The sequence below is a fragment of the Nelumbo nucifera genome, chromosome 3 (assembly GCF_055504915.1).
Source record: "Nelumbo nucifera cultivar China Antique chromosome 3, China Antique-T2T, whole genome shotgun sequence".
Classification (NCBI taxonomy): Eukaryota; Viridiplantae; Streptophyta; class Magnoliopsida; order Proteales; family Nelumbonaceae; genus Nelumbo; species Nelumbo nucifera.
In genome coordinates this window covers 2,097,345-2,122,971 of record NC_142651.1, presented here as the reverse complement: position 1 = coordinate 2,122,971, position 25,627 = coordinate 2,097,345, and the positions used below count along the sequence as shown (strand labels likewise).

The 25,627-nt window shown below is 36.3% G+C and overlaps 1 protein-coding gene and 1 pseudogene across 3 annotated transcripts; one reads left to right on the top strand and one right to left on the bottom strand.

The window, feature by feature from the left end:
* Window positions 1-611: 611 nt before the first annotated feature.
* On the bottom strand, window positions 612-3,895 carry LOC104592773 (uncharacterized; annotated as a pseudogene). Its single transcript, XR_016084747.1, has 2 exons — window positions 2,846-3,895; window positions 612-2,322 (listed from the first exon to the last, which is right to left on the bottom strand). The product of XR_016084747.1 is annotated as an uncharacterized LOC104592773 (transcript).
* A 17,738-nt stretch (window positions 3,896-21,633) lies between these two features.
* Window positions 21,634-25,168, top strand: LOC104592771 (serine carboxypeptidase-like 45). 2 transcript variants are annotated; one of them, XM_010252253.3, is made up of 10 exons: window positions 21,634-22,075; window positions 22,205-22,306; window positions 22,447-22,542; window positions 22,924-23,016; window positions 23,103-23,182; window positions 23,296-23,577; window positions 23,722-23,846; window positions 24,243-24,335; window positions 24,445-24,562; window positions 24,782-25,168. In XM_010252253.3, exons 1-10 carry the CDS (start codon window positions 21,718-21,720, stop codon window positions 24,929-24,931), a joined length of 1,497 nt encoding a protein of 498 aa, XP_010250555.1. In that variant the 5' UTR covers window positions 21,634-21,717; the 3' UTR covers window positions 24,932-25,168. The 2 variants fall into 2 exon arrangements, with proteins under 2 accessions (XP_010250555.1, XP_088755666.1); XM_088899540.1 differs by having other exon boundaries at window positions 22,447-22,546; window positions 22,928-23,016.
* Window positions 25,169-25,627: the final 459 nt, after the last annotated feature.

The following is a 25,627-nucleotide window of genomic DNA, read 5'->3' as shown; positions in this document are numbered from 1 at the left end:
TGGTCTACATCCATCAATTTCTCATCTACACTACAAAACACCCCTTTTATGTCATATTCACTCTCTCTTGGCAATGGGTGGGTACGGAATGGTTTTGTAAGACAAGGAGAGTCATAGTATTCAAGGGTCTAGACCTAGGCTAAGCACCCCAACGCTTAAGTTAGCCGAGTAGAGAGTATTTAGAAAACAGAGAGAGAGAGAGAGAACTCTTATATGCATGATTTCACACGTATCTTGTGAAGGTGTGATCCTTTTATACAGGCATCGGGGTCCGAGTGGCGTATTCAACATATCTAGGAACAATAAGAATTATCAGCCTGTTAATTTTGGGGCACGTCATACCAGCATTGCGATGATCCTCATCTAGTTCCTCACAAAACGAATGGAACCAGACTCATCACTACCAGGTGGGTGATGTGTCGTTGTGTGCCACGGAGTTGTCGAGGTGTCATAAAGCGGTTCAGACTTATCACATGACAGAGTATAACTAAAGGGCCAAATCACCCCTCATCATATTGGATTTTCAAAATCCAAATCCTCTCAACATTTGAGGGTGGATGGATTGGATCTAATTTCCTACTATTTCCTGTTATATATAAACAATAAACAAGTAAAAGAATCAAATTTTTTATTTATTTGATTAAAATATATAAACAATACATAAAATATCAACTATCCTTTACATCAAATTTAAAATATTATTAAATTCAACACCTAATACATAAATTTATATACCTGCCAAAAATCTGTTTCTCAAGCAAAAGAAGGCGAGTAAGGGCTGCTGGGCTGGTACCCACCGGACAGGGTAGAAATTAACATCCCTCTCTATCCAGGCCAGGCCCAATGATATCATGTTAACTTATTTAAGTTGCCCGCCTGAATCCGTTGCCAGCTAACAGGCCTTCCATCCAATGCTCTTTCTTCTCGACTCTTTGATAGTTGGTTACGGTTGATGCAAAAGCCCACGAACCAACCAAAGGTGGTTATGGGATCTCAGGGATGCGAGATCGGTTGTCATGTACGATGCCCCAACTTAAACTACAGCAGTTGCACAGCCAACGATGATTTCCCAATGTTTAGTACCTACCGGCTGAGACAAGAAACAAGGCTTTCCTCAAGAAGAAAAACAAACTCAATAGACAAAGAAGAAGCAATCACAACACATTTAATTTAATCTCTCAACATCCAAATTTAATGGTTCCTGAAACTACTTACTCTGTCTAGATTGTTAAATACTTGTACAAAAACAATGCCTGTAATGCTACTAAAAATCAAAAGAATCATTCCAATGGAAGATGCTCCAGCTCTAACAGCTTTTCCTTCTTTTTAGAGATGGAAAATTGGAAAATATGTCGAATAGAAACACCTGACGGGTGCAAAGTATTGCCAATTGCTAATTAAATAAAACACTGGTGTCCCAAAACTGGAATTCCTGAGAAACTACTGGTCCAAGACTCCCAAAGAAATTCCTTGGACAGCAAGGAAAATTAATGAGCTAATCAAGAGTACGGCAGATATATCCAATCAACCACTTGTAATAACATCAATCCTCACCAAGTACAGTAAGTGACCTCATTTATCCATCTCCCGGTTCCATTGGAGGATTTAGAGAAGCCTGAGATGTGCAGTATCATTGAGTCTATTTATCTGCCATCCTGTTGTTAATGAATGCTGCAATACCGTCACTGAAGAATCATCTATACAGATCTTAGTCGACATTGCTGGGCCACTTCCAAGGAGACCAGTGAGGAGACATTTAATTGGCACAGCATGGGTGAAAACACCAATGGATGTGTAGGAGGAAGAGGACTCATTTCTGACATCTGTTTCATGAAGTTGATCTGGATTTTTAGCTTCCTGAGGGGAAAGCACATCCTCAACCTCATGATCTCCAGTTGTGGTCACAAACTGAAACTGGCTCTTACCAGATTTCTTTTTTGAAAGGCCCTGCCTGTGCCTGTGAAGCAGATCCCCATGTGGAGGTGGGGATACAGGTCCATCTTGGTACTGAACTGAATTGGCCGTAGCCTGAGAGTTATGGCTGGAAAAGCTCTTCATCGCATTCTGATGGAGCAACAAAACATCCCTTGTTCTCAGCTTTTCAGGAAGCTTGACTATACCATTAAAGAATTGGATCATCCTGAATTCCACCTGCCTAAGTGATTCTCCAGATGGTGCAGAGAAGTCAGACTGCAATTTATTAATTATATTCATAATTTCTGGAGTGTATATTTCTGAACACAGAGACCCCTCCCAATGGCCTTCACTCTTCTCAACAAGAGCATCTGATGATTGGATTTGTTCCTCTGCAAAATTCAATTCCTGTGGAATTTGGAGTGAACATCTTTTGGCTCAGTTAAACATCCGGTAGAGAAAAGAATTACAAATAATAAAATTCTACAGGTGTCTATTCTGAGAAAAGTTTTTTTTATAATAAAATAAAACTTATTGAAAGGAATCATAAATACAAGGAAGGTAATAATAAACCCGTCAACTTCAGAGGTACATTATGAAATTCGTATTGATCATAGCATCAAATGACTAATAGACTCTAGACAAGTAAACTGTATAGTTCATGATACTTCAATTTCAACATTAGCATTTACTTTTGATTTGCAAATGCTTCAATTTGAAAACAGACAGCATTTATTTTCTTCATTTGCAAAATCCTGGAGTTGGCTCAATAACCTTAAATACATATCTGTATGCTTTGTTATCTTCAAGCAGCCCAAGGACAACAATCGCAAATAACAGTCCATACAGTTACTCAAAATTACTAACTTCCTGAATAATCAAAGAAAATCTAAGACGGAGTAGTCACGAGAAACAGCAAAAAAGAAAGTACCTGGCAAACCAAAACGGCGGTCGCCTTCGCCCGGTCAAGCGGCGACAAATAGACAACACTGAAGCGAACCCCGCGAGAATTAAGGAACACCGCCAAGGCCCTCGCCTGCCGCTTCCCATTCGGCATCAGGGATGCCTCTGGCCACCGTCCAGGAACCAAATCTGGCCTGAGATTCATACCACATTCGCCATGGTTGATCAAGAAGACCTCGGTAACAATATGATCATCGTTATCAAGGGCGTCCGATGAGAAAAACCTCGGTGGGGGCGGTGGTGGTGATGGCGGTGGCTCGAGAACGTTGTAAGGATCCATACCTTAATTGAGGGTCCGAGACGCGGAGTTCCAACTGTGGACAACTGAGGAGACAGGGGAGACGCGGACGCGTGACATGGGAGCATCTCCGGCTCTTGCTCCAAAACCTTCTTCATCACAGGGTTCTCCAATTCTCTTTTATCTTTTTCGCCATTATTGTCCTCCTCCTCCTCCTCTTCTTCTTCTTCTTGGACGGATTGAGAGGATCCCATCCTAGCTCATCTTCCTACTAAGACCACCAGATGAGAGGATCTAGGGCTGTTGAAGTGGCATCTGATTCATGAGATCGATGGGCTTATCTGCATAAAACATCTAATCTAGTCTGAATTGCAGGGAAAGGAAGGTAACCTGCAAGGCTGCAGTGCAACGAACTACGGCTTCGGAATCTAGGAGTACAAATCCTGATGAGAGGAAGATCTGGGGTTGGTTTTCAGGAATTCGGACCTGCTGACCACAAAACATCGATAGCCACACATCGGGAACATCTCCAATGAATGACAACAGAAAATACAAGTGATGTTCCTGATGTGCGGCTGCGTGGATGTTACCAGAGATGTGTTGTACCAGTGGATCCGAACTCGGTTTTCAGTTTGTGGTTTGTTTGTACTATGCCTGATATTATGATTTGGGCGATCCAAATCTGGCTCTATCTGTTTCTTATCGATGGAGTGAGATAACGGATCTGCAGCAAACATTGATTTGAGCACAGCCAAATTTTTGATAGGGAGGGCTCGAAACCAAAGACAGCCTAAATGGTGATGGGATCTGCTCCTCACACTGGGCGCCTAAACTGGGAACATCTCCCGTGAATTATAACAAGAGACTGGATCTGCTCCTCACAGTTGGCGCCTCACATGCACATCCTACCATCCATTAGGAACATTTTCCGTACTCATTAGTTATTATTCATGGGAGATGTTCACATTGGATGTACCAGTGAGGCGCTCATTTGTGAGGAGCAGATCCCGCTTCTTATAACTAATAAATGCGGGAGATGTTCCCAATATATGATAAGATGTGTGTGTGTGTGTGTGAGGTGCTTGTGAGGCGCTAGGTGTGAGGAGCAGATCCGGTCTTGCCTAAATGAGCCCGGTTTAGGATGTGGCAGGCCAAATTAGTCAGGAAAAATATAAAAAGTGAAAAAAAAAAACAAATAAAGATTTCTAATTTAATATTTTCTCTTAGGTTGTGTTTGGTTGTGGTGCAAATTTATTTGCACTAATACAAATGTATGGGAGTACAAATGTAAATAATGCAAATTCTTGTTTTATTTTGTTTCAGATTTTGCTTTATTCTGCTTCATCTCTTAATTTACTTCATTTGTATTGCAATCAAACAAAATAAGCTAAAATTTAAAACAAAAATAAATCAGAATTTACACTCAAATCATTTGCACTACCATGATTTTGCATCAATGCAAATTTATTTGCATTGTAACCAGACACAGCCTTAGGTTAATAAATTAAGAAAAAAATAATTTATTTAAATCTCATTTTCTTTTTCATAAATCCATTTATGCAGTGTAAAAAATGGATCTTTGTTTTGCAGAAACAAGTATCTTTAATTTGGGATTATACAAGCTTATTATTGCCATCCTGTTCCAATTGAAGTGTATTTCATTTACATGAAAACAAATTAGAATAATAGGGGTGTGAGAGATAGACATGCAAAAACACTATAGACCCGGTTTAATCCATTTTGAACCAAAACTGAGTCAGTCCGGTCTAATAGTAAGAATGCATGATTCTCATGACTGGGCCGAACTTAGCACCTATAAAATATGAACTATGATAAGGGCTATAGCCCGGGCCCAGTTGTATACAGGGATATAACATATTACACACACATGGATTACGGATTACCCCACAATTAATTAGCGAAAATAAAATTACCATACAATTAATTAATGGATTATGAAACAAATGTTCTTGAAGGCATCTCAAGATACGAGGCATGTGCCTTGTACTTCAGGCATGAACCTCGAAGTTGAGCCTAATTAAGGGCTTTTTTTATATTATTTTATTTAATTAATTATCTATCTATAGCAATATTGCCTCAGGGAGGCTTTTCTTTAGCATTACCATGTAAGACGAAGATGTGTAACAATGGTTTAATGCCATTCTTCTACTTGTTGGGATTAGATTAATAGGCGTTTAGCATTGATGTCGTTGTTTCAAAGCCATTTTTTCGAAATATGCTATATGGATGAGGGTCTGTTGTATTGTTTTCTTAGAAAACAGCTCTTTTTACTTTGTTTGGCATCAATGCTGCCACTTAGGATGTTTTCTGGAGAAACAACATCAGTTTTATTTGATACCAATGTTGTATAACTGTTTTTAACATTGGCCTATATTATCCAATGCTTCAGATGATGCCACATTGGTGCCACATCATTGTATCATTGACAGTAATGTTCTGACCTCAGAAAATGTTGAATTTGATGTTTCCTCAGACCTTGCTTTCCCGATTTCTAAAGCATGGTCTGAAGTAACATTTTCTGATGTGGTGCTAATGTGACATCGTTTTTGAGGCAACGGCATCGATGCCAAACACCACCTTAGAGTACAAAAGCTGAAGCTGAGTACAAATGTAACAGCCGAACAGCTTCGAGAAGCAGAATCCGAAGCAAGAACTCTTAATTTAATGCCACATAGAATGACCACTGATCAGACTTTTTTTTTTTTTTTTCATTCACTCTCTTGAAAATTTGTATCACATAATTTGTGATATTTATTCCTGGATCCGCATTTCAGGAATCAGGAGGAAGTTGTTCTTAAGGTTGCTTTTGTTTGTGATACAAATGTAGAAATGCAATTATTAACAGGGGAAAATGTCTTTTCTGACATTTTCGTAATTTGGGGAGAGTGCAATACTGTATTCATTAATTTTTTGGGTACAAATTTGTATTTTCCAAATCTCTAATTGATCAAATGAAAGAGACCCCGTACAGCCTTTTGCATTGATTTAAAACAAACAAAAACAAGTTCGAACTAAGAACCCACTCTGCATCCTTAAATCGAAAATTGGGCATTAATGCAAATTACATATTTACATTTGTATCGCAAACAAACGCAGCCTAAGAGATGCTGACTTTTTCCCCTATTACTATTGGTGTTGTGTCATGCTTTTAATAAAATCCATTTTACCTCACTTGGAGGCCATTAGATTGTTTTTAAACTTTGAATGTCACACATAAATGTTATTGGGAAATGAGGAATAACTTAATCACTAAATTTTCCACATCTTTTCAGTGTCTCTCGAGACTGTCAATGAGCAGATTTTACATACATCTATGTACTATAAACAATGAGTCCATGACCAATCGGTTCAAGCAATGGTAGTTTGAAAGGACTCTGGCTTTTGGAATTTTGATTATAAGGCTGTGTTTGATTGCAGTGCAATTTTATTTGCATTAATACAAATGTATGGGAGTGCAAATGAAATGAATATAAATTTTGATTTAATTTTATTTTGAGTTTTATTTTTTTCTGTTTCGGGTCTTATTTTATTTCGTTTGTATTGCAATCAGACAAAATAAGATAAATTTTGAATTAAAAACAAATCATAATTTGCATCAAAATCATTTGAACTATCATGATTTTGTATCAATACAAATAAATTCGTATTACAACCAAACCCAACCATATGGACTTACAACCGTTACTTGCTGATTGAAATTAAGGATAAATGGCAAGCCATAGATGAGAAAAGCTAAATTGCTGGTTAATACCATAGAAGCAGGTTTTACCTGGGGTTCCACTTCCACCATCAGCTCACTCACTTGCCGACTCCTTAGCTTGAGAGCGTAGCTAACAGGCAAGGCAATCACTGATGTTTTGGAAGATTGAGGTTGTAACTTGTAATTTCTGCTGGACTAAAGGCCACGGAAGAATTAATGTCGATCCGAACCCAAGGTTAGGAATATCACTAATTATCCTGTCCGTGCCATTCTTTAAGGCTATGTTTGGTTTGAAGGAAAAAATAAAGAAAGAAAGAAAAAAAGAAGGGAAACCAATACAAGGTCATTATAACGAGTTTTGTAATATTTCCATCATATATAGGATGATGGTATGTGTACAATCCCGTCAAAATACTACAGTAAACTTTAAAACCTTTTAACATGCAAAGTTGACCAAGAGAATAAAGGAACAAGGAAGAATGAGTGTTCAGCCTTCTTAGCCTTACTGTACAGTTGGGTAGATGTGAGCTGGAATTAATGTCAATACACATGCGGGTATAGTGGGGTATACTTTTTCCGATGAATAAACTTGTACTACATTTAAGTGATTTGACTGGAGAAGACATTTAGCATTGCTTTTAGTTGAACATTGAAATGGACTTGCAGTATCTAAGGTTGTGTTTGGTTTGATAGAAAATATATAATAATCTAACCGAAAGTTTGAGAGAATCAATTTTCGGTTTCTCTCTTATTTTCCTTCAAACCAAACACGGCAAAGTCCCTGTCTTAAATATCTAAGGTGTCACCCCTATTCATTTCTCTCTTTCCCCTTATTTATATTTATTTATGCATATAAATATATATATATATATTAGCAATAAAAAATGTATAAATATGTTTTAGATATGTTATATGTATTATTTTATATTTAATTTATGTTTTTAATTTTTTTTTATTTATAATAAATACTAAAAATTGGAATTTGAGGCCAAAAAATGGTGTTTCTTTCATGAAAATAGTGGGGCAAGGTGCGTAGGGACGCATAGATCTCAAAAAGTTACCAAAAATAAAAAAAAAATCACCACAATCGAACATTGGAGTGCAAAGTTATGGCCTCTGAAAGTTTGTATGCATTGAGTATGTAACCCGTGACCCGATCATCGGATCGAACAGTTCTTGACTAAATCAATGGTTTTTGACCATCTAGTGGGTCTTGACTGAACCAGACACGAAATCTTGACTGGGTGATGGTTTGAATGGTTCGACCGGCGGGTCAACGATGGATTGGAAACATTGATTCTATGTACCCCATACTTAATTGTGTTTGGTTGCAGTGCAATTTTATTTGCACTAGTACAAATGCATGGGAGTGCAGATGTAAAAAATGCAAGTTCTTGTTTAATTTTGTTTTGGATTTTACTTCATTTTGTTTCATGTCTTAATTTACTTCATTTGTAGTGTAATCAAACAAAATAAGCTCAAATTTGAAACAAAAAGGTCAGAATTTACACTCAAATCATTTGCATTACCATAGTTTTGCATTAATATAAATTTATTTGCATTGCAACCAAACTCAGGAATTTAGTAAGCCTATGTTCAATTGAATCCCCCTTAAATGTCAATTCCAAGAAATAGGCTTACTAATAGTTTTTGTTATGTATTATCCCTTTTAACTCTGGCCGATGGAGAAGGCTCTCTTGTTAAGATGGATCTAAGATAATTTTATCTTCTGTATTAGTAGCGACTATAGGGATATGTGCCGCTTACTAGTGTATTTTTGTACTAGTTGGGGGGGTATTGTTAAGAGAAATTGTTAGCAACTCTAATTAATTAGTAATTACTTCCAAACAAAACAAAAGTTTTGCTTATCTTTGATATTTTTCAACTACTGAGCCAATGATATCCAAATTTTTCGGGCTAACTGTCGGAAAAGGAACTCCAAAAGCCTATGATCGAATAGAATGGGATTTTATTTTTGAAGTCATGCATTTAAGGGGTTTTGCAAAAGATTTCTGTAAATTGGTAAAACACTGCATTTCCTCAATAGTTCTATTAGGTGCTCGATCATTAATGTCTACCCTTTTCTATAATTTACTCCAGAAAGGGTTTTAGACAAAGATGCACTTTGTCTCCTTATTTATTTTAGGCATAGGCGTTTTCTCCAGAATGTTGGAGTCACAGTGGTCTAACCATGTCTTACATGGCGTAACTCTAGGGAAAGGGAAAGGAGGTTGTAAACTTAACCACTTGATGATGTTTGTAGATGATATTTTAATTGTTGGTAAGTGTATTACAACTGAAATTCACATGATAAAGGAGACTCTTTCAAAGTTTGGAAGCTGGTCGGGGAAGAAAGTGAATTTTAAAAAATCTTGTATTTTCTTCAGTTTGAATACACATAGGAGGGTGAGACGTCAACTAGAGATTGCTTTGGGAGTGAGATTAATGAGCACCACTGAGAAATATCTAGGGGGCTATTTATTAGCAGAAAGAGGTTGCAACTTGCAAGGAGGAGGAACGTATGATCATTCATAAAATTAAAGCAAGGCTCCAAGGCTGGAAAGCCCAATACTTGCCTCATGCAGGCAAGACGGTTCTTATTAAGAGTACTTTGGCAGCAATACCACCTTTTATATGGCAACTAGAATTTTTCCAAAGAATGTTTGTATGATGATTCAAAATCTGGAGAGAGACTTTTGAGGGTAACAAATCCATTCATCTTCCTAGTTGGAGGTTGATGCTATTGGATTTTAATCTCACCTATCTATCTATCCATCTCTCTCCATTTTTTATCTATTTTTTTTTTTAGTTTTTAAACAACCAATGAGATGCACTTAACCTAAATAATCTCTTCTCCTAAACTACCTCCCCCGCTTTCTTCAAAATTATCTCTAATTCCTATTTATCATCTAAGCTATCTCTAATTCCTATTTATCTCCAAAGTTGTGGCTAATTTAATAGAGAATTTCTCTCCTAAATTATCTCTAATTCCTATTTATCCTCTCGCATACTTTTTATCTATATCTATCTAAAGAAAGTTAAGATAAAAAAAATTAAGAATTATTTAAATATTCTAACAAAATTATAAAATAACTTTAAAATATTTATTAAAAACAAAAAAAAATAATTTTATATTTTTACAAAATATATCACAAAATTATGTACTAACAATTTAAATTATGTTTTTCTGGATTAGCAATTTAAATGTTTTTTAAATATTTAATAATAAGTAATAGATTTAAATAAATAAAATTCAAAAAACAAAAAATTTTAAATATTTTATAGATTATTTATATATTTAAATAAATAATTATTTATCATAACTAGATTTTAAATAGTTAAAATAACGAAATTATGTAATAAATCTAAAAAATTCTCTAAAGTAGAAAAATAATTATAACATAATATTTAAATTAATAATAATTTAATACATTACAAATTTAATAATGTAATTATGTAATCATAGTAAAAATTATGATTTTATGGAAAATTAAATTAATAAGTAATTAATATTTTAAAATTTAAATATTTTACATATTATTTAAGTATTTAAACAACTAAATAATTTAAATAGAAAAATATTTAACATAAATAGATTTTAAATAGTTAAATTAAATAAATTATGTAATAATAATTTTACTCTTAATATATATTTATTATGTAATTATATATACTAAAATTAATATTTATTGTCTTTTGTGATAAATGCATTTTCAATAAGTATGTATAAATATATTTTGTTAAGTTATTTAATAGAAAACTTTCAATAATTATTGGAGATTAAATTACAATTATTGAAAATTTTAAATTTATTTTATTGTACTTATTGTATTTATTGTGTTTTTGCTATAAGTTATTGATTAATATTTAGTAGAGATTAAACTATTATTTGAGATTATACTATTTATTGACTAAGTTAATATATTTTTAGTACTTATTGTATTTTTGTAATTTCTGTAATTATTGTAGTTTTCATTATCAATATATTTTCAATAATTGTGTATTTTTGCTATAAATTTTCAATAATATGGGAGATTAAACTATTGTTATTTATTAAATATATGACTATTAATTTAGCTAAAATTATGAGTGTTCATGAGTTGGTTTGGTGCAGTCGTAGGCTATTTGGCCAACCAAATTGACCTGCTCAAGTTAGGAAGTTGGTCAACTGAAACCGACTGACCTTTTGTGAAAACCGACACATTCAAGTTGTATTGGTTTGGGCCGATTTTTTAGTTTGGTCAGTTTGTTCAAAAGATTTAAACTTAAAATTTTAATTTAATTTTAAAAATTATAGTGCGATTATTAAATAATAAATTTAAAAATTAGATTCATGATATAAAACATTTTAGACTAAGAAATGTAGGAAAATTCCCACTTTTTTATATTTAAAATATAAAATATTAATATATATCCATGGTTAGGTCGTTCGGTTTTGGCCGGTTTACAAATGGCCAAAGTGGAATTGATCCAACTTGGTCGAATTGGGAAATTTTTTAACCAAAGCCAACCTAAAATACTAGAAAACCAACCAACTCGGGTCGAGTTAATTGGGTTGGTTGGTTTCATTAGTTTGATAAATAAACCTAACTGAAATTAATTATTGTTATTTTTTTATTATAAAAATTTTATTAAAAGTAGTATATAAAATATGAATAATTATTAATTGTTTAAAAAGTTAAAAATATAAAACAAATTGTATACTCTTATGTGTTTCTATTAGGGTCATTTATTAGAACACACTTTTAGGGATGAAAAATTTCCCCATCCCCAACGGGGACCTAACTTCCCTGATCCAATGGGGTTGGAGAGGGACGAGGATTAATAGGAATCCCCGATCGAGGTCGAGGTCGAGGTCGGGGTCGGGGAGGGGGATTGAGGTCCCTGCCCCACCCCAACCCCGATTATATATATATATATGTGTGTGTGTGTGTGTGTGTATTAAATGGTATTTATATTAAATATACTATATACTATCTATATTATATATATCAAAACATATTTAAAACATTATTTATAATGAAAAACTTTGATATATATAATATAAATAGTATAATCGTATATTATATTTTTATTTTAAAAATATACTATATATATAAAAATTATATATATCAAAATATATTTAAAATATTATTTAAAAAATACTATTATCTAGAAACATTTAGGGGATTCGGGTCCCCACGGGGAACCCATCCCAATCAGGGATCAGGAATGGGGGTTAATTTCAGAATCAAGGTCAGGGCCTTAGGCCCACAATTTCATTAAGGAGTGTTTGTTTTGCCCTTAGACCCATGATTTTTTATTCCAAAGATACCCCTAACACTTTTTTTTTGTATAAAAAATAAAATTGAACAAATGTAGCCAATAGAGTGGTTGCCCATGTCTTATTAAGGGCAAAAATGGTACTTTATTTTTATTTTCTTTTGATTAAATTTATTTAAATGAACATTAGGGTCAACACTGTCATGTTCCACTATCATCTAATGGAAAATTGATTAAATCCATTGCAAATTATAAGTGATGTTTTAGTAAAATGTTAACTATAGGTCATAAAACTATAAGGGGTATTTTAGTGTACGACCCTTCTTACTATTTAGCTTTCTCTTAATAAATCCCGTGCATCGCACGGGTCCCCACTAGTTAGAAATTAAATCTAATAGGGTTTGATTGGTCAATTACATGAAAAATTATACTTGCACACATATCTTGAAAATAGCTTCTTTTCTTGCTAAAAACAATTTTTTAACTTATCCCACAATTAAAAATTACAAGTTTTGTTTTGGGTTTTTTAATAGGAGATGATTTACACTCTTTAGGTAAAGATAAGAGAGTATAGAAGCTTGCTATTGCGCAATGTGCGTGTGCGCGTGTGTGTAGTGCAATGAGGTGCTTTAGAGGCACACTTTGCTAGCACTTTGCAAACACCCGCATGGCTTGCGAATGGAGGCTTTGACTTTTGGTGCGAGGCTGACCGTTGATGAATGACCACGATTTGATTAGGTGTGATCAAGAAGCACCATTCAAAGTTAATAGTCATTAATTGTTAATTACCTTCTAAAAAATATTTTTTCACGAGCTGTTCGTGAGGCTCGCGAGCCAACTCGAATATATATATATATAATAAAAAAAATTATAGAAAATAATATATATAATAAAAATATTATAATTATTAATTATTATAATTCTGAATTTTTTAAATATCAAATAAAAATACTTTTATATATAATTTATTTTATTTTTATAAAATATTTTTTTCTCAAAATCGAGCCCGAGCCAAGCTGAACTCGAGATTATGAATTTTTGCCTCGAACCGAGTTTGAGCTCGAGCTCGAGCCTTGTAGAACAGTCTCGAGCCAAGCTCGAGCCTAGTACTATTCGGCTCGGCTCGAATCCACCCCTATTCATGACTTCAAGATTATTTAAGGAACACAAATCAAGCATTTGTACACATACAAAACAATTTCTGAAAATCACTTTCTCTCTCTTTTAGTATGATCTGCTATTATCTCACAGAAGATTTCTTCGAAGAATTTTCAACTTTATTGATTGCAGATTATTGCCTAAGGCTCTATTGTATCCTGGAAATATATTTGCCCGTAACCCAAAAACAAACTTAATAAAAATGAGTGGGAGCAAATAACGTCATAAAGACAATATGTTCAGACGCCACTCAAAACTTTTACTCCTCCAAGTCTCAATAACCCCATTTTCCATTCTCCATCAGATGCAATTACCGGATTGGGGATTATAGATACCTTGCCGAAAAATAAAACTCAAATTATGAGGCCGAGGTGGCGATTTCTTACGTGAGAAGACTTGCTGTGGGAGAGAGTATTAAAATTCAAATATATTAGGCACCAAAATTCCTTTTGAATTCTCAAGGAGAACCAAAGATCCTCAGGTAGCTGAAATAATATTTTGAAGTTTATGTCATCATTAGGAGAGGGGGCGTTATGGTCAGTGGGGATTGGGTGGAGCATTAATGATCTTACCGATCTTGTACCCCAGGGGTACACCGTACACGCAGTGGCACAGAGATAATACTTCTCTCCCTTTGGGGCAGTGGAAGAGAGTAGCGGATTTTATCGATGCTGAACATAATTGTTGGAAGGAAGAGGAGCTTCGAAATGTATTTGGAGAGGAATCGCTGCAGAGCCGTTACGTGTATAAGTTACCGAAAGTAGTAGTAAACAGTGAAGACCTCCTTGTCTGGTCCAAGGATCCCCACGGGTTTTTAACCACTACAGCCAGCTATCGTGCTCTGAGATTGACGGAAGCTCAGTCTTCAGGGGTGGCCCCAGCATTTGGAAGTGTGTCGTGGAAAAAAATTGGCGATTCAAGAATACTCCGCCTAGAGTTTATTTATTTCTTTGGAGGTGCCTTAATAATGTCCTCCCGTTAGAGTGGAGATGCAATGTGCCCTTTGTGCGGTGAAGGAAATGAGACAATAGATCATCTTTTTGTGACCTGCCAGATTACAAGAGTAACTTTTTGGCAAATCTTTAGGTCTCAGGACTGATGAACTCAGACACCATTTTTTAATAGAGTGTCTATCTCAATGGGTATTAATATATGATGCTTTTAGTGAGAAAAAACAGTCTCTACCCTTGCTATAGGAGCTATTCTTCTTTATCACATCTGAAAGATGTGTTGCAAGGGAGTTCAAATCAGCTCCTACAAAATTGTCCCTTATAACGTTTCACAGTGCATCCTCGCTGTGTATTGGAAACATCTCCCGATGATGATATTACTAATTTTGATATTATCATTGCTAGATGTTTTCTACACGGCGGGGATGTGTTGTGAGACATTGTGGGGGCTGATTTGATCTCATTGCAAGGTAGTCTTAGAACATTCTCCAATTAATATTGAGGAGGTGACATCTAGTGTAGAGGCTCGGTTATCTGATTTGGAAAGCCAAATATAAAGGTATAAATCCATTCCAAAGAACCTAGTTGTGGTAGAGACTAATAGATTGGTCAATCATTGGTGTCGCCTGCCTGAAGGTGCTATATATGAAGCTGAATTTCGATGGTGCAATAGGAGTGGACAGAGCTGTGCTGTAGGTTTAGTGCTAAGGACCTACTCTGGGAACTTTATTAATGGGCGTATTATTCTTTTACCTTCTATGTCTGCAACTGAAGCTGAAGCTAGAGCTCTCTTAAAAGGCTTAAAGTTCATTGTGGAGTTGGATTTGTCTTGGGTATTATGCAAAGGCTGTTATTATAGATTTATTGGAATCTATAATTAGTCCCTCTTAGCAAATTTATCCACTTGTATAGAATTATAGAACCGTTTTAAATTCTCTCTCAAATTGTTGAATGATTTTTGTATCAAAATCAATCAATAAAATAGTACACATTACAATTCTTTATGTTTTATTTTCTTCTAAAATTATTAATTGACCTGAATGCCAAATAATAACTTAATGAGTATTTCATAATGAATTGGTTTTGTCATATTTAAAAAAAAATAAAACAGTAAATTTTTATTTTACTGTAGTATTGGAAAAGGGGTCCATTCTCCCTCACATTAATGATGAATCGGTTGATCACGTCAGATTAGAATACAAGTAACAGGTAGCAGCCATGCCCCACCTTCATGGGAAGGCGAGGGCCTCTTATTACTGAATCACGACCAACTGGGACTGGGAGGAGCAGGGAATACATACGGCCCATTATTATTTTCATGGACTTGAGAAATGAGAAAGTAAGATGAACAGGTAGGGTGGGGGACTGCGACTGGGGGCCCACTAATTTTTTGCAATGGCCTGTGGAGGAGGAAAGTTGTTAACAAGAGTCTAGACTCACAGGCACAGGTGAGCGCAGGCGCCGCGAAGTCCAGCACCAGCAGGCAAGTACAGCGTACACATACTACAGAGAGAGAGAGAGAGAAGGAGGGATTCGTGAGTTGCAATGTGCGATGGAGTGGAGTGACTGGACTGACTACTTTGTTACGGTGTCATCAGTGGAATATGTGCCGATAGATACCGATACCGATAGAATGAACATTCAATTCAACGTTGTATATTATTTTGGGAGTGTGGGTTTTGTTTTCACGCCCACTCGCAACTCACACTCACTGATTACAGTTGCAGGCGCGCATGCGTACCTTACTGTGTGTTTTCTTCGAAACCTCTACTACTGCTACAGTACTACCCCTCCCCCCTCCTGCATCTGTGATCTGTCCATATCCGTAATTTTCATACAATCCACAGCACCAACTGCATTTTGACCAACAACACAGAAAAAGGCCAACACTTTGAGCTATTCGCGCCGGCCTACCAACTACCAAGTGGTGTCTGATGTGTTATCTCTCTTATATTAAGGTTGTGTGAACTGTGAACGTGCTTTGTGTGAGTACACTAGAACAACACACACACATGAAAAAGCATATTTATTTATTTTTAATTAAAAATAGATTATATAAAATGAGCCACAACACTCACTCAACACAGTGGGACTGTGGGACTTGGGACTGGGACTGGATACAGAAGTTACCTCCTTCAACAACTCTGTCAATTCAAACGCATAATCTACTATTAGTCTTAGGAAAAGGAGTAACAACATTTTGCCCATGCTAACTTAACTATAACCATTTTCAGTTGTCTGTGTCACTGTGTGTGTATATTTGTCAAAAAGTAAAGTACGGAGAAATCTCCAAATAAAATTGCCCTATCCCACACGACTCGGCATATATATATATATAATTTAAGCTTTGTAGATGATCCGTAGTTGGGCGAGTCACTATATGTATGTCACATAAAAGAAGCTGAGTTGAAATGATCAAAACTGTTTTCATGTGTTATACGCTTGCTTAATTTTAAAATGTTGAATCCCAGGTGTGCTGTGTTGGAGTTGGGAGTAGGGGTGTTCACGGGTTGGGTTGAGTTAGTTATTTGGGATTTTTCCAATTGACCCGACCTGATCGGGTTAGCTAAGGTGGGAATCGAAACTGATCCACTGACAGGCCAAACCGACCTGGTCGGTTTGAGTTGGGTTGGGTCGGTTTCGGTTTTGCTCTTGTACAAAGGTAAATAAAATCTGAATTAATTGATAATTTGATATTCAAGAGTCCAAGATAAATCTAAATTTAATTCAGGTAAAGAATAAAATCAATAAATTCTTTATGTAAAAACAAGTGTTAATAATGGGCCTTCTAGAGTAAAAAACTAGGTAATCTAGGTAGGTAAATCAATAAAATAAAAATTTAGAAACCTTCTAAATTCTAATCTATGTAAAAAACTAGAAAATGACACCTAATTGAATTCTAATTGTAATTGCCTAATGGACCTTCTAAACTTCTAGTTCTAGCAGAAGTCTAAAGTAGAAGACTAATAGAAATTAGGAAACTACTCAAACTAGGAAGTAGGAACTACCAAACTAGTAGAATATTAGTTCGGTTTGAAAACCGAAACCGACCTGAGATTTCAGTTTATGTATGTGCCCAACCCGAAACCGACCGGTATGGATGAAAACCCAACCGACTCAAGTTGAATCGATCCGGGTTAGTCGATTTGATCGGGTTGGACATTCTTATGAACAGCCCTAATTGGGAGTTGGGACTGATCAGGCGAACAAGTCAGGAGGAGCATCCCCTGTTCCACTTGAATGGTGGAATGGAGTGGGGGATTTGGGTTTGCCCCGTTGTAGTCGTGTTTGTTTTACTTGATGAATAGAATAAGAATCTCTTCTCCAAATTCAGTTCAACAGCACCCCCCCCAATCTCTAAAGCATATATATATATATATATACATATTCAACTTGTGTGAATTAATAATAGACAAAGCAACACTCCGATTATTCCATTCTTGGCTGTTGTGGTTGGACACTAGGGATCTGAAGAGGGCGTGGTTTCAATCGTGTTCGTGCCCACAGGAGACCCCAAAAAGAAAAAACAAAGGGGAGGTGGAGGGGCCGAGGGGGTTGGTTTTGAAATCACACCAATACGCCATTCCTTGCGCACTCTTCCTCTACGTTGAGGCGTTGAGCGAACAGTGGGACCATCACACATGCTCTCTCTTTTACATCTGTACTGGCCCACCACGCCAAAAGAATATCTCACGTGAGTAATTCATGCCACGAGCGGGAATGCTTATCGCCTTGTCCTCGTTGATTCCTATTATCATTCCTTTCTTTGACCCATCATTTCTCACTCCCACCATACAAGACTTGCGGAACAAGGATGGATAAGACCGTGAGAGAGAAAGAGAGACTTCTGTTCGGACAGTTTAGTTTTTGACCTTTTTCACATTTGAAGCTTTATGTTTCGTATTTCCACTCACTCATCAGTATATATATATATATATTCTTTTATAGTTAACTGTTCTCTAGTACATTAGTGATAAGTCCTACATAAAAACATTAATTACTAGTTAATAGGAGTTAATTATGTAGTTTAATTGGGAGCACAAGCACATCTGGATATATATCACATTTTTGAACCCCCTTCAATAAGGATGGTTATGGTAGTGGTTTTCTACTAGTGCTGGGCGACCTGGTCAGATCCCATATGAACCACATCCGTTTTCTTTTCCATTTTCCTCGCTCATTTATAAAAAATAAATAAATAAAACCTAATTGCTATCAGAAATAAAATAGAATTCATTACTTTTTAACAGAATAAATGGATGGATGTGGGTAACTTGGATTCAGAGAAGAAACAAGGGATATACGGTCCTACACTAAACAAAGAAAAGCTTTGTTGACAAGGGGGAAAAAAGTGAATGGACTTTTTCAAAATAATAATTAAAAAAGAACTCCATCATTAAAAGGGAAAAATGAAGGTGAAAGAAGAGAAAAGGTGAAGCATTGGGTCCATCGCAAGGCTCCAAATTTGAAAAATGAAAAGCGAACAACACTCAACACCACGGTGATGGTCTTGAGCACGAGTGCCCCCCAGGCCCAGGCCCAGGCCCCCCCATGCTCCAGTGTTCCACTCCACTCCAATGAGTGGTATTGGTATTGGTAGGCACACATTTAACATTTTCCAACATGAATAATCTATCTCAACCACTTCTATATCTTAATCAAAAGTAATACCCAAATACATTAATTCATGCAGATGCAGATGCAGGAGCAGGAGCAGGACTACTGCATCAAACAAAATATTATAAAATATACATACATAAAAAAAAAAAAAAAGAAAGGGGCTGGAGTTGGAAGTATGCATGGGAGATGGGAGAGATTAGATTTCAAAAGCCAAGAAATGGAATGTCTTGCTTTTTTAATTTTTTAGTGGAAGTGGATGGAGTTGGAGTGGAGTAATCCGCATTCATGGAGATGATAGGAGTAGGCGAAGGAGGGGTAACTACTGAGAAGAGAGGAAGGATGACTTGCTGCTAACCTTCTGATCAGCAGTCATGAGTCACCCTTCACATCTTGACCTTAAGCAGACGGCAGAGAACAGAAGGGCAGAAGCCTTGGCTTGGATAATTAACCTGCATTCTGCAGCTAGCTAGACAGAGAGAAGGATGCCTTGCAGCAGCTAGAGCAGTCAGCTCCAGTGTCAGTGTCTCGCATGATCTCCTTTTCTTCGTCCATGATCTCCACGTACATCTTCGCCATATCTCAAGCAAAAAGACAAGATGGTCTACTCCGGCTATATATAAATAATATATGCATGTCCCTCCATCAATTCATCTATTTGTCAAATAGTTTCTGGCTCCCTTCCTGCGCCATGTGCACTGTACTATTACTGTTTACAGTTCATTATTATTATTTTTTCTTCTTCTCCTTCTTGGATGGCATATTAATTGTTCCGATGCTCCATACATGATCCTAACCCTCCAACAAATCCCATCATCATCATCCAAGCTGCTTTTAAATGTTACTATGTTAGTGGCAATAAAGTAATTACATGCTAGGATCAGGGTCTTTTGTGAAAGACCAGCTGTGTCTGTGTGTGCTGACCATATGAACACGGATAACGGACGAAATTTTGTCGTTTATAAACGCAGACTTTAAATAATTGCTCCAAAATGTAGCAAACACCCCGAACTGAGTATTAAGAAGAAACAAAGAAAACGGTCTTGGTTGTTACTTGCAACATTATTTTCTCCCTCTATAGTCTCTACCCTGATCTATGTGTATTTAATTGTTTCATCTCACTTCATCAATGTGTATCAAAATACAAAAAAGAAAATTTGTGGATCAACTGAACTTAATTACTCTAAACATTACCAAATTTTCTCTTATTATGACTAACCAGAACCCATCGTGCAGAGAAGTTTCTTATCTATATAAAGAGAAGATCACTTTATTATCCCATTTTTTTCGTTATATCCTTTTTTTATCTAAAATGGAACAATCCCAAGTTCCCAACCCATATACCAAATCAAAGAGATTCCCTTTCCTGATCACTATTTCCAAAAAAAATAATAACAATAATGAACAGCTCCAGTTTCCTGTTATATCAGAAAGAAGGCAAAAATAATGAGAAAACTACAACAGTTTCCAAACAAATGAGAGGTTTTCTTTTCTCCCCCATACAATAAACTTTGTGCAAACAGTTTGTAATTTCCATCTGGGGTAGTGGTCCTTTTCTTGAAAGGTATCACGTGAGTGTGCAAATGTTTGCCTTGTATGACAGGTATTCAAGTCGGACTGTACAGAATGACCCAACTTTTTCAAAATGCCTTCTGTAATGCGAGTACCTTCCCTCAGCTGGGGGGGGAGGCAAAACTATATTTAGTGGTCCATACCTTCAGAAGCCCACATTTCATTTCACTATTTACTTTTATCATATGTATGCTTGAATCAATTTGCAGGGAAAAAAAAATAGGATCTTGGGATGGATGGAAAATTGTAGCTTGAGTACCATTAATTGTACCAAGACAATGCCTTTTTTTCTCTTTCACAGAAGTTAAACAGAAAATTTAAAAAAAAAAAAGAAGAAAGAAAATCACAAACAGAGCAAATTGTTCTGAGAAAACAAGGGAAATTAAGAAAAAAATGTTCTACATTCCTGTTAATTAATCTTCTAATTATTGATAAAAACCATTTATAATGTAAACATTCCAACATGGTTGTCTTGACTTGGAATAGTTTTTGACGAATTATCAGTCAAACCCATTTTGTCAGATAAAATTCGCTTGTTGCATTAATTAGAAGGAAAATGTGGATGGATAATGACATAGTGCGTTCATTCAATGACAGTATAGTAGCAACTAGCAACTATCATACATGGATAATGGCATCTTCATCCATATCTCCTGGCCTTGTACTTGGAGATAATCAAAGTTTAATCACTCAATCCATTTCTTTTTTGGAAAACACAAAAGAAGCGAGGCCTGGTTTCTGACAATAGTTCTCTTTTTGTTCAAGCAAAAGATGATATCTTCTTTTATTAATTAAATTTCTCTTATATATTGGGAAATACTGTTTTTCATTCTCTTTCATTTTCAGAAAGGAAAGTAATCTTGTAATGCAACTTTCTGTGCAACAGAGTGTAACTGCATTTGCTTAAAGTATAAAGGGTATTTTTCTTGTTTATTACTGGTTATTATTTGGTTAAAAGTTAAAACAAAAATAAAAGCCACGTGGTTGTAAATATTTAATTTCAGGTAGGGAAATCAGGGTTTTTAAGTATCAGGAATCTGGATTTCAAATATTCCAAAACTCTCTTTTCAATCTCAAAGCAGCAACCTCTATGCTGAATCAGCCAATTCAGCAGAGACGACCCTACTCACGAGTCACTGTGAAGTGCTCTCTCTCTCTCTCTCTCTCTCTCTCTCTCTCTCTTGTTTCCTGAACGTCCTATGTCTCTATCATCTCCATACTCAAACCAGGAAGGAAAGAAAAAAAGTTAGAATAAATAATAAAAAGTGGGGTTTCTGTTTATTAAAAATGTCCACTCACTGAGCAAACTATTTATTAGTCGGATGGGTCTCTTCTTCTACACTAAAGAAACAAACCTCCCCCCCCACCCCCACCTCTTTCTCTCTGAAACTTCTTTGTTGTCAAGCGTCATTTTCCCTCCTGAAACAATGCACTGTCCATCTCGGAAAATTATCGCCACAGCTACAGCACTGCTGCAGCTATTCCAGTTTATGGGGATAGCAGCATCTCTTTCTTTGTCTGATAGGATTACCGAGTTACCCGGACAGCCCCAAGTCAGTTTCCAGCAATTTTCAGGCTATGTTACTGTGGATGACAAGAGACGGAGAGATTTGTTTTACTACTTCGCTGAAGCAGAAATAGATCCTGCATCGAAGCCTCTTGTTCTCTGGTTAAATGGAGGTAAGTCGAATGGATTTTCTGTGTACAGAAGAACTGAAGACGGAAATGTAGTGTGCAGAAGATGAGAGAAAGAAAGAGAAGGAATTCAGGATTTTAGGATTCTGAGTGTGTTCGAATTTTCTTGTGCAGGGCCTGGTTGTTCTTCCCTTGGAGTTGGGGCATTTTCTGAAAATGGGCCTTTTAGACCAAGTGGGGAGGTTCTGGTCAGAAATGAATATAGCTGGAACAGAGGTGACATGCCCATGCACTTCCAATAGTTATTCTTTTTGTTTATGTTTTTTCCCTTTTTTTTTTCTTTTTCTGAGCATTAAGATGTGGTAACAGAAAGCATAAAAGGATATGGCTGATTCCTTTATCTCTCTATTCCACAGAAGCAAATATGCTATATTTAGAGACACCTGTAGGAGTCGGGTTCTCTTACTCGACTGATACTTCCTCCTATGTGGCCGTGGATGACAAGATAACAGGCATGTCTCAATTTCATTACTCTCTCTTCCTTTTATTTATTTTCACATGTTGACTCGAAAGATCTATACTTATTTTTTTAACTCCAATTTTTGTTTAATGGAAATCTTCTGCTGTTCCAATCAAAATGTTGTTTTGCTTCCCGGAGTTTTTTTATTCCTTCCCTGAACAACCATTATGTTTAGGATTCTAAGATACGGAAAATGAATATTTTGTAGTTCCTTTTGTACAGAGTATCTCAAAAAAATTTTCCTTGTATTGAACGTATCTACCATGGCTTTATCATCCATATCTAAACTTCCGTTTACGAGTAATTCTGATTTCCAGGCATGTAGTCTTTGCAAATTGCGTTCTGAGACTGTTTTTACTTTTGCTTTCTTAAGCCAGGGACAATCTCGTTTTCTTGCAGCGATGGTTCCTCAAGTTCCCACAATATAAGCACAAGGACCTGTTTATAACAGGGGAAAGCTATGCAGGTAAGCTGTTGCTCAAAAACAACTTCCATCTCCTGTGATTGCAAAGGACATAAAAGACACCGATTCCGAAGTTCTTGCTATTGTAGGCCACTATGTTCCACAACTTGCAGAGCTTATAATTCAATTCAACAAGAAGGAGAAGCTGTTCAATCTGAAAGGAATTGCTGTGAGTATTATAAACTCGAAACTTCAAATTTTGACGATTTTACTCGATTCTTAATCTTTAATGAGATTATTTATTCTTGCTTGAACCTAACGATGAAGTTTCTTCAACTGCAGCTGGGAAACCCAGTTCTAGAATTTGCTACAGATTTCAATTCAAGAGCTGAATTCTTCTGGTCTCATGGGTTGATATCAGATTCTACATACAAACTCTTCACCTCTGCATGTAACTATTCTCGGTATGTTGGTGAATACTACAGGGGTTCCATTTCCTCTGTCTGCTCAAGGGTGATGAGCCGGGTGAGCAAAGAAACCAGTAGATTTGTGGACAAGTATGATGTTACTCTTGACGTCTGCATATCTTCAGTGCTTTCGCAATCCAAGGTGCTTAATCCCCAGGTGAGTTTGAAAACATGGTTTTCATCAACTCCATTAACTGCTTCAAATTTCTTATTCTTGTTCTGACTCAACCTTTTGTCTGTGTTTCATTTTCCCCCTCTCACTATCTTCTTTTTTTTTTTCTTTTCTGTTTTTATCTGACAGCAAGTTACCGAGAGGATAGATGTCTGTGTTGAGGATGAAACAGTTAATTACTTAAACAGGCGGGATGTGCAGAAGGCTCTCCATGCACGTCTTGTAGGAGTCCGCAGATGGGCTGTTTGCAGCAAGTACTTCTCTTCACTTTATGAAAAAAACACAATGAATGATATAATTGAAAATTGACCGTCCTGTTGGTACAGAACTTTTGGCCACTCGGTCTCATGATAACTGGCCAGCCTCATGATAGAATTTATCAATGGCCAAATTGAATAATTTAATTATCCTAATAAGCAGACATAATCCCATTTTCTCAGACTGTTTTTATACTTCTAGTAGCCAAACTAGCCATGATATTACAAGAAGACTGCTTGAGTGCTTGTAGTTTATTGCTTGAAGTGTAGGATGCAGAAGGGACTCGGTTCCTCTGTGAACAGGATTTGGGGCCGAATGTGGGGCAGGGTTTTCATTACATCTTCTTCTATTGACTTGAACTCTTTTTCTTATGGCATTGATGGCTATGACAGTATCCTGGATTATGAGCTGCTTAATCTGGAGATACCTACCATATCTATTGTAGGCTCACTTGTTAAGGCTGGAATCCCCGTATTGGTTTACAGGTAAATTTAGAATTTAAGGTTCATCTTCATTATCTGAGATTAAAAGGAAAAAAAAAAAAAAACTCTGAATAACTTGTTAGAAATGACACAATAACATTCTTCACTTCAGCGGGGATCAAGATTCTGTTATCCCATTAACTGGTAGCCGAACTCTGGTACATGAACTGGCAATGGAGCTTGGGCTGAATACTACGGTGCCTTACAGAGTTTGGTTTGCGGGGCAGCAGGTAAATCTTTTTGTAACACTTGCATGATATTCATATTCTTTACGACATAACTCTCTAGCTTCCTTATTTTTGTTTCTCCTTGAGAGCCAAAGCCATGAAAAAAAAGCTTGGAATGAAAAAATTCGGTATTGGGTCGTACAATTTTTGTATAGGCTCCTCTGTTATCTAGTACACTTGCATGATATTCAACTGAAATTCTGTACTATTCCCTTTTTCCAGGTTGGTGGATGGACACAAGATTATGGAAATATTCTCTCATTTGCCACCATTAGAGGTGCTTCACATGAAGCTCCCTTCTCACAGCCGGAGAGATCACTTGTTCTGTTCAAGTCCTTTCTTGAAGGCCGGCCTCTGCCTGAAGTGTTCTGATCTAATGATAAGTTTCATTTAGAGAAAAAGGAAAGAAAAGTTAGAAGTTGTAAGTAATGTTTTTCATGGTATTCAATAGTGAAGGAATAATAGTCAATCTAGTGAAAGAAAGAAATTGCAATTTTTCTTTTTTGTCCCCTGGGTTTGTCATTGTTCTATAACTTCAAAGTTAACAGGAATTTTGTAAAGATGCGAATGCAAAGAAACAAAATTGAGGTCTCAAGGTTTCGCAGAAAACTTTTGCTGTTTGGATAAAAGGAAAAAAAAAAAAACAGCCCAGCCTGGGCTGTTTTGGACGTTCCTGCCCATCACACCTTAGTACCTTACCAAGGGTGTGGGGTAAAAGTGTATTTGCAACCAATATTTTTCAGTCATCAAAGAGACAAGAAAGGGACCTAGTGGGGGCAACGTGTCATGCACAGGAAGCTCCCAAACAGCTCTCAGGATGTTTTCTTTTTCTTCTTTTCGAACAGCCAAAGTTTTCTACAAAAGTTTACAGCTTTTAAGCTGGTATTTGCCAGCAGGTTCAGTTTCTCTGGCCTGGCGGTCGTGGCCATTAGAAACTGGGCCCTACTGTGCGGAGTAATTTTTGTTCCTCTTTTTTTTTTATATATATTGCATAACACTGAGTGAGTTTGTTTCGTTTCTCTTTCAAGTAAGCTTTGCTTGAGTGAGTTTGGGTCGTAGGCATTCTTT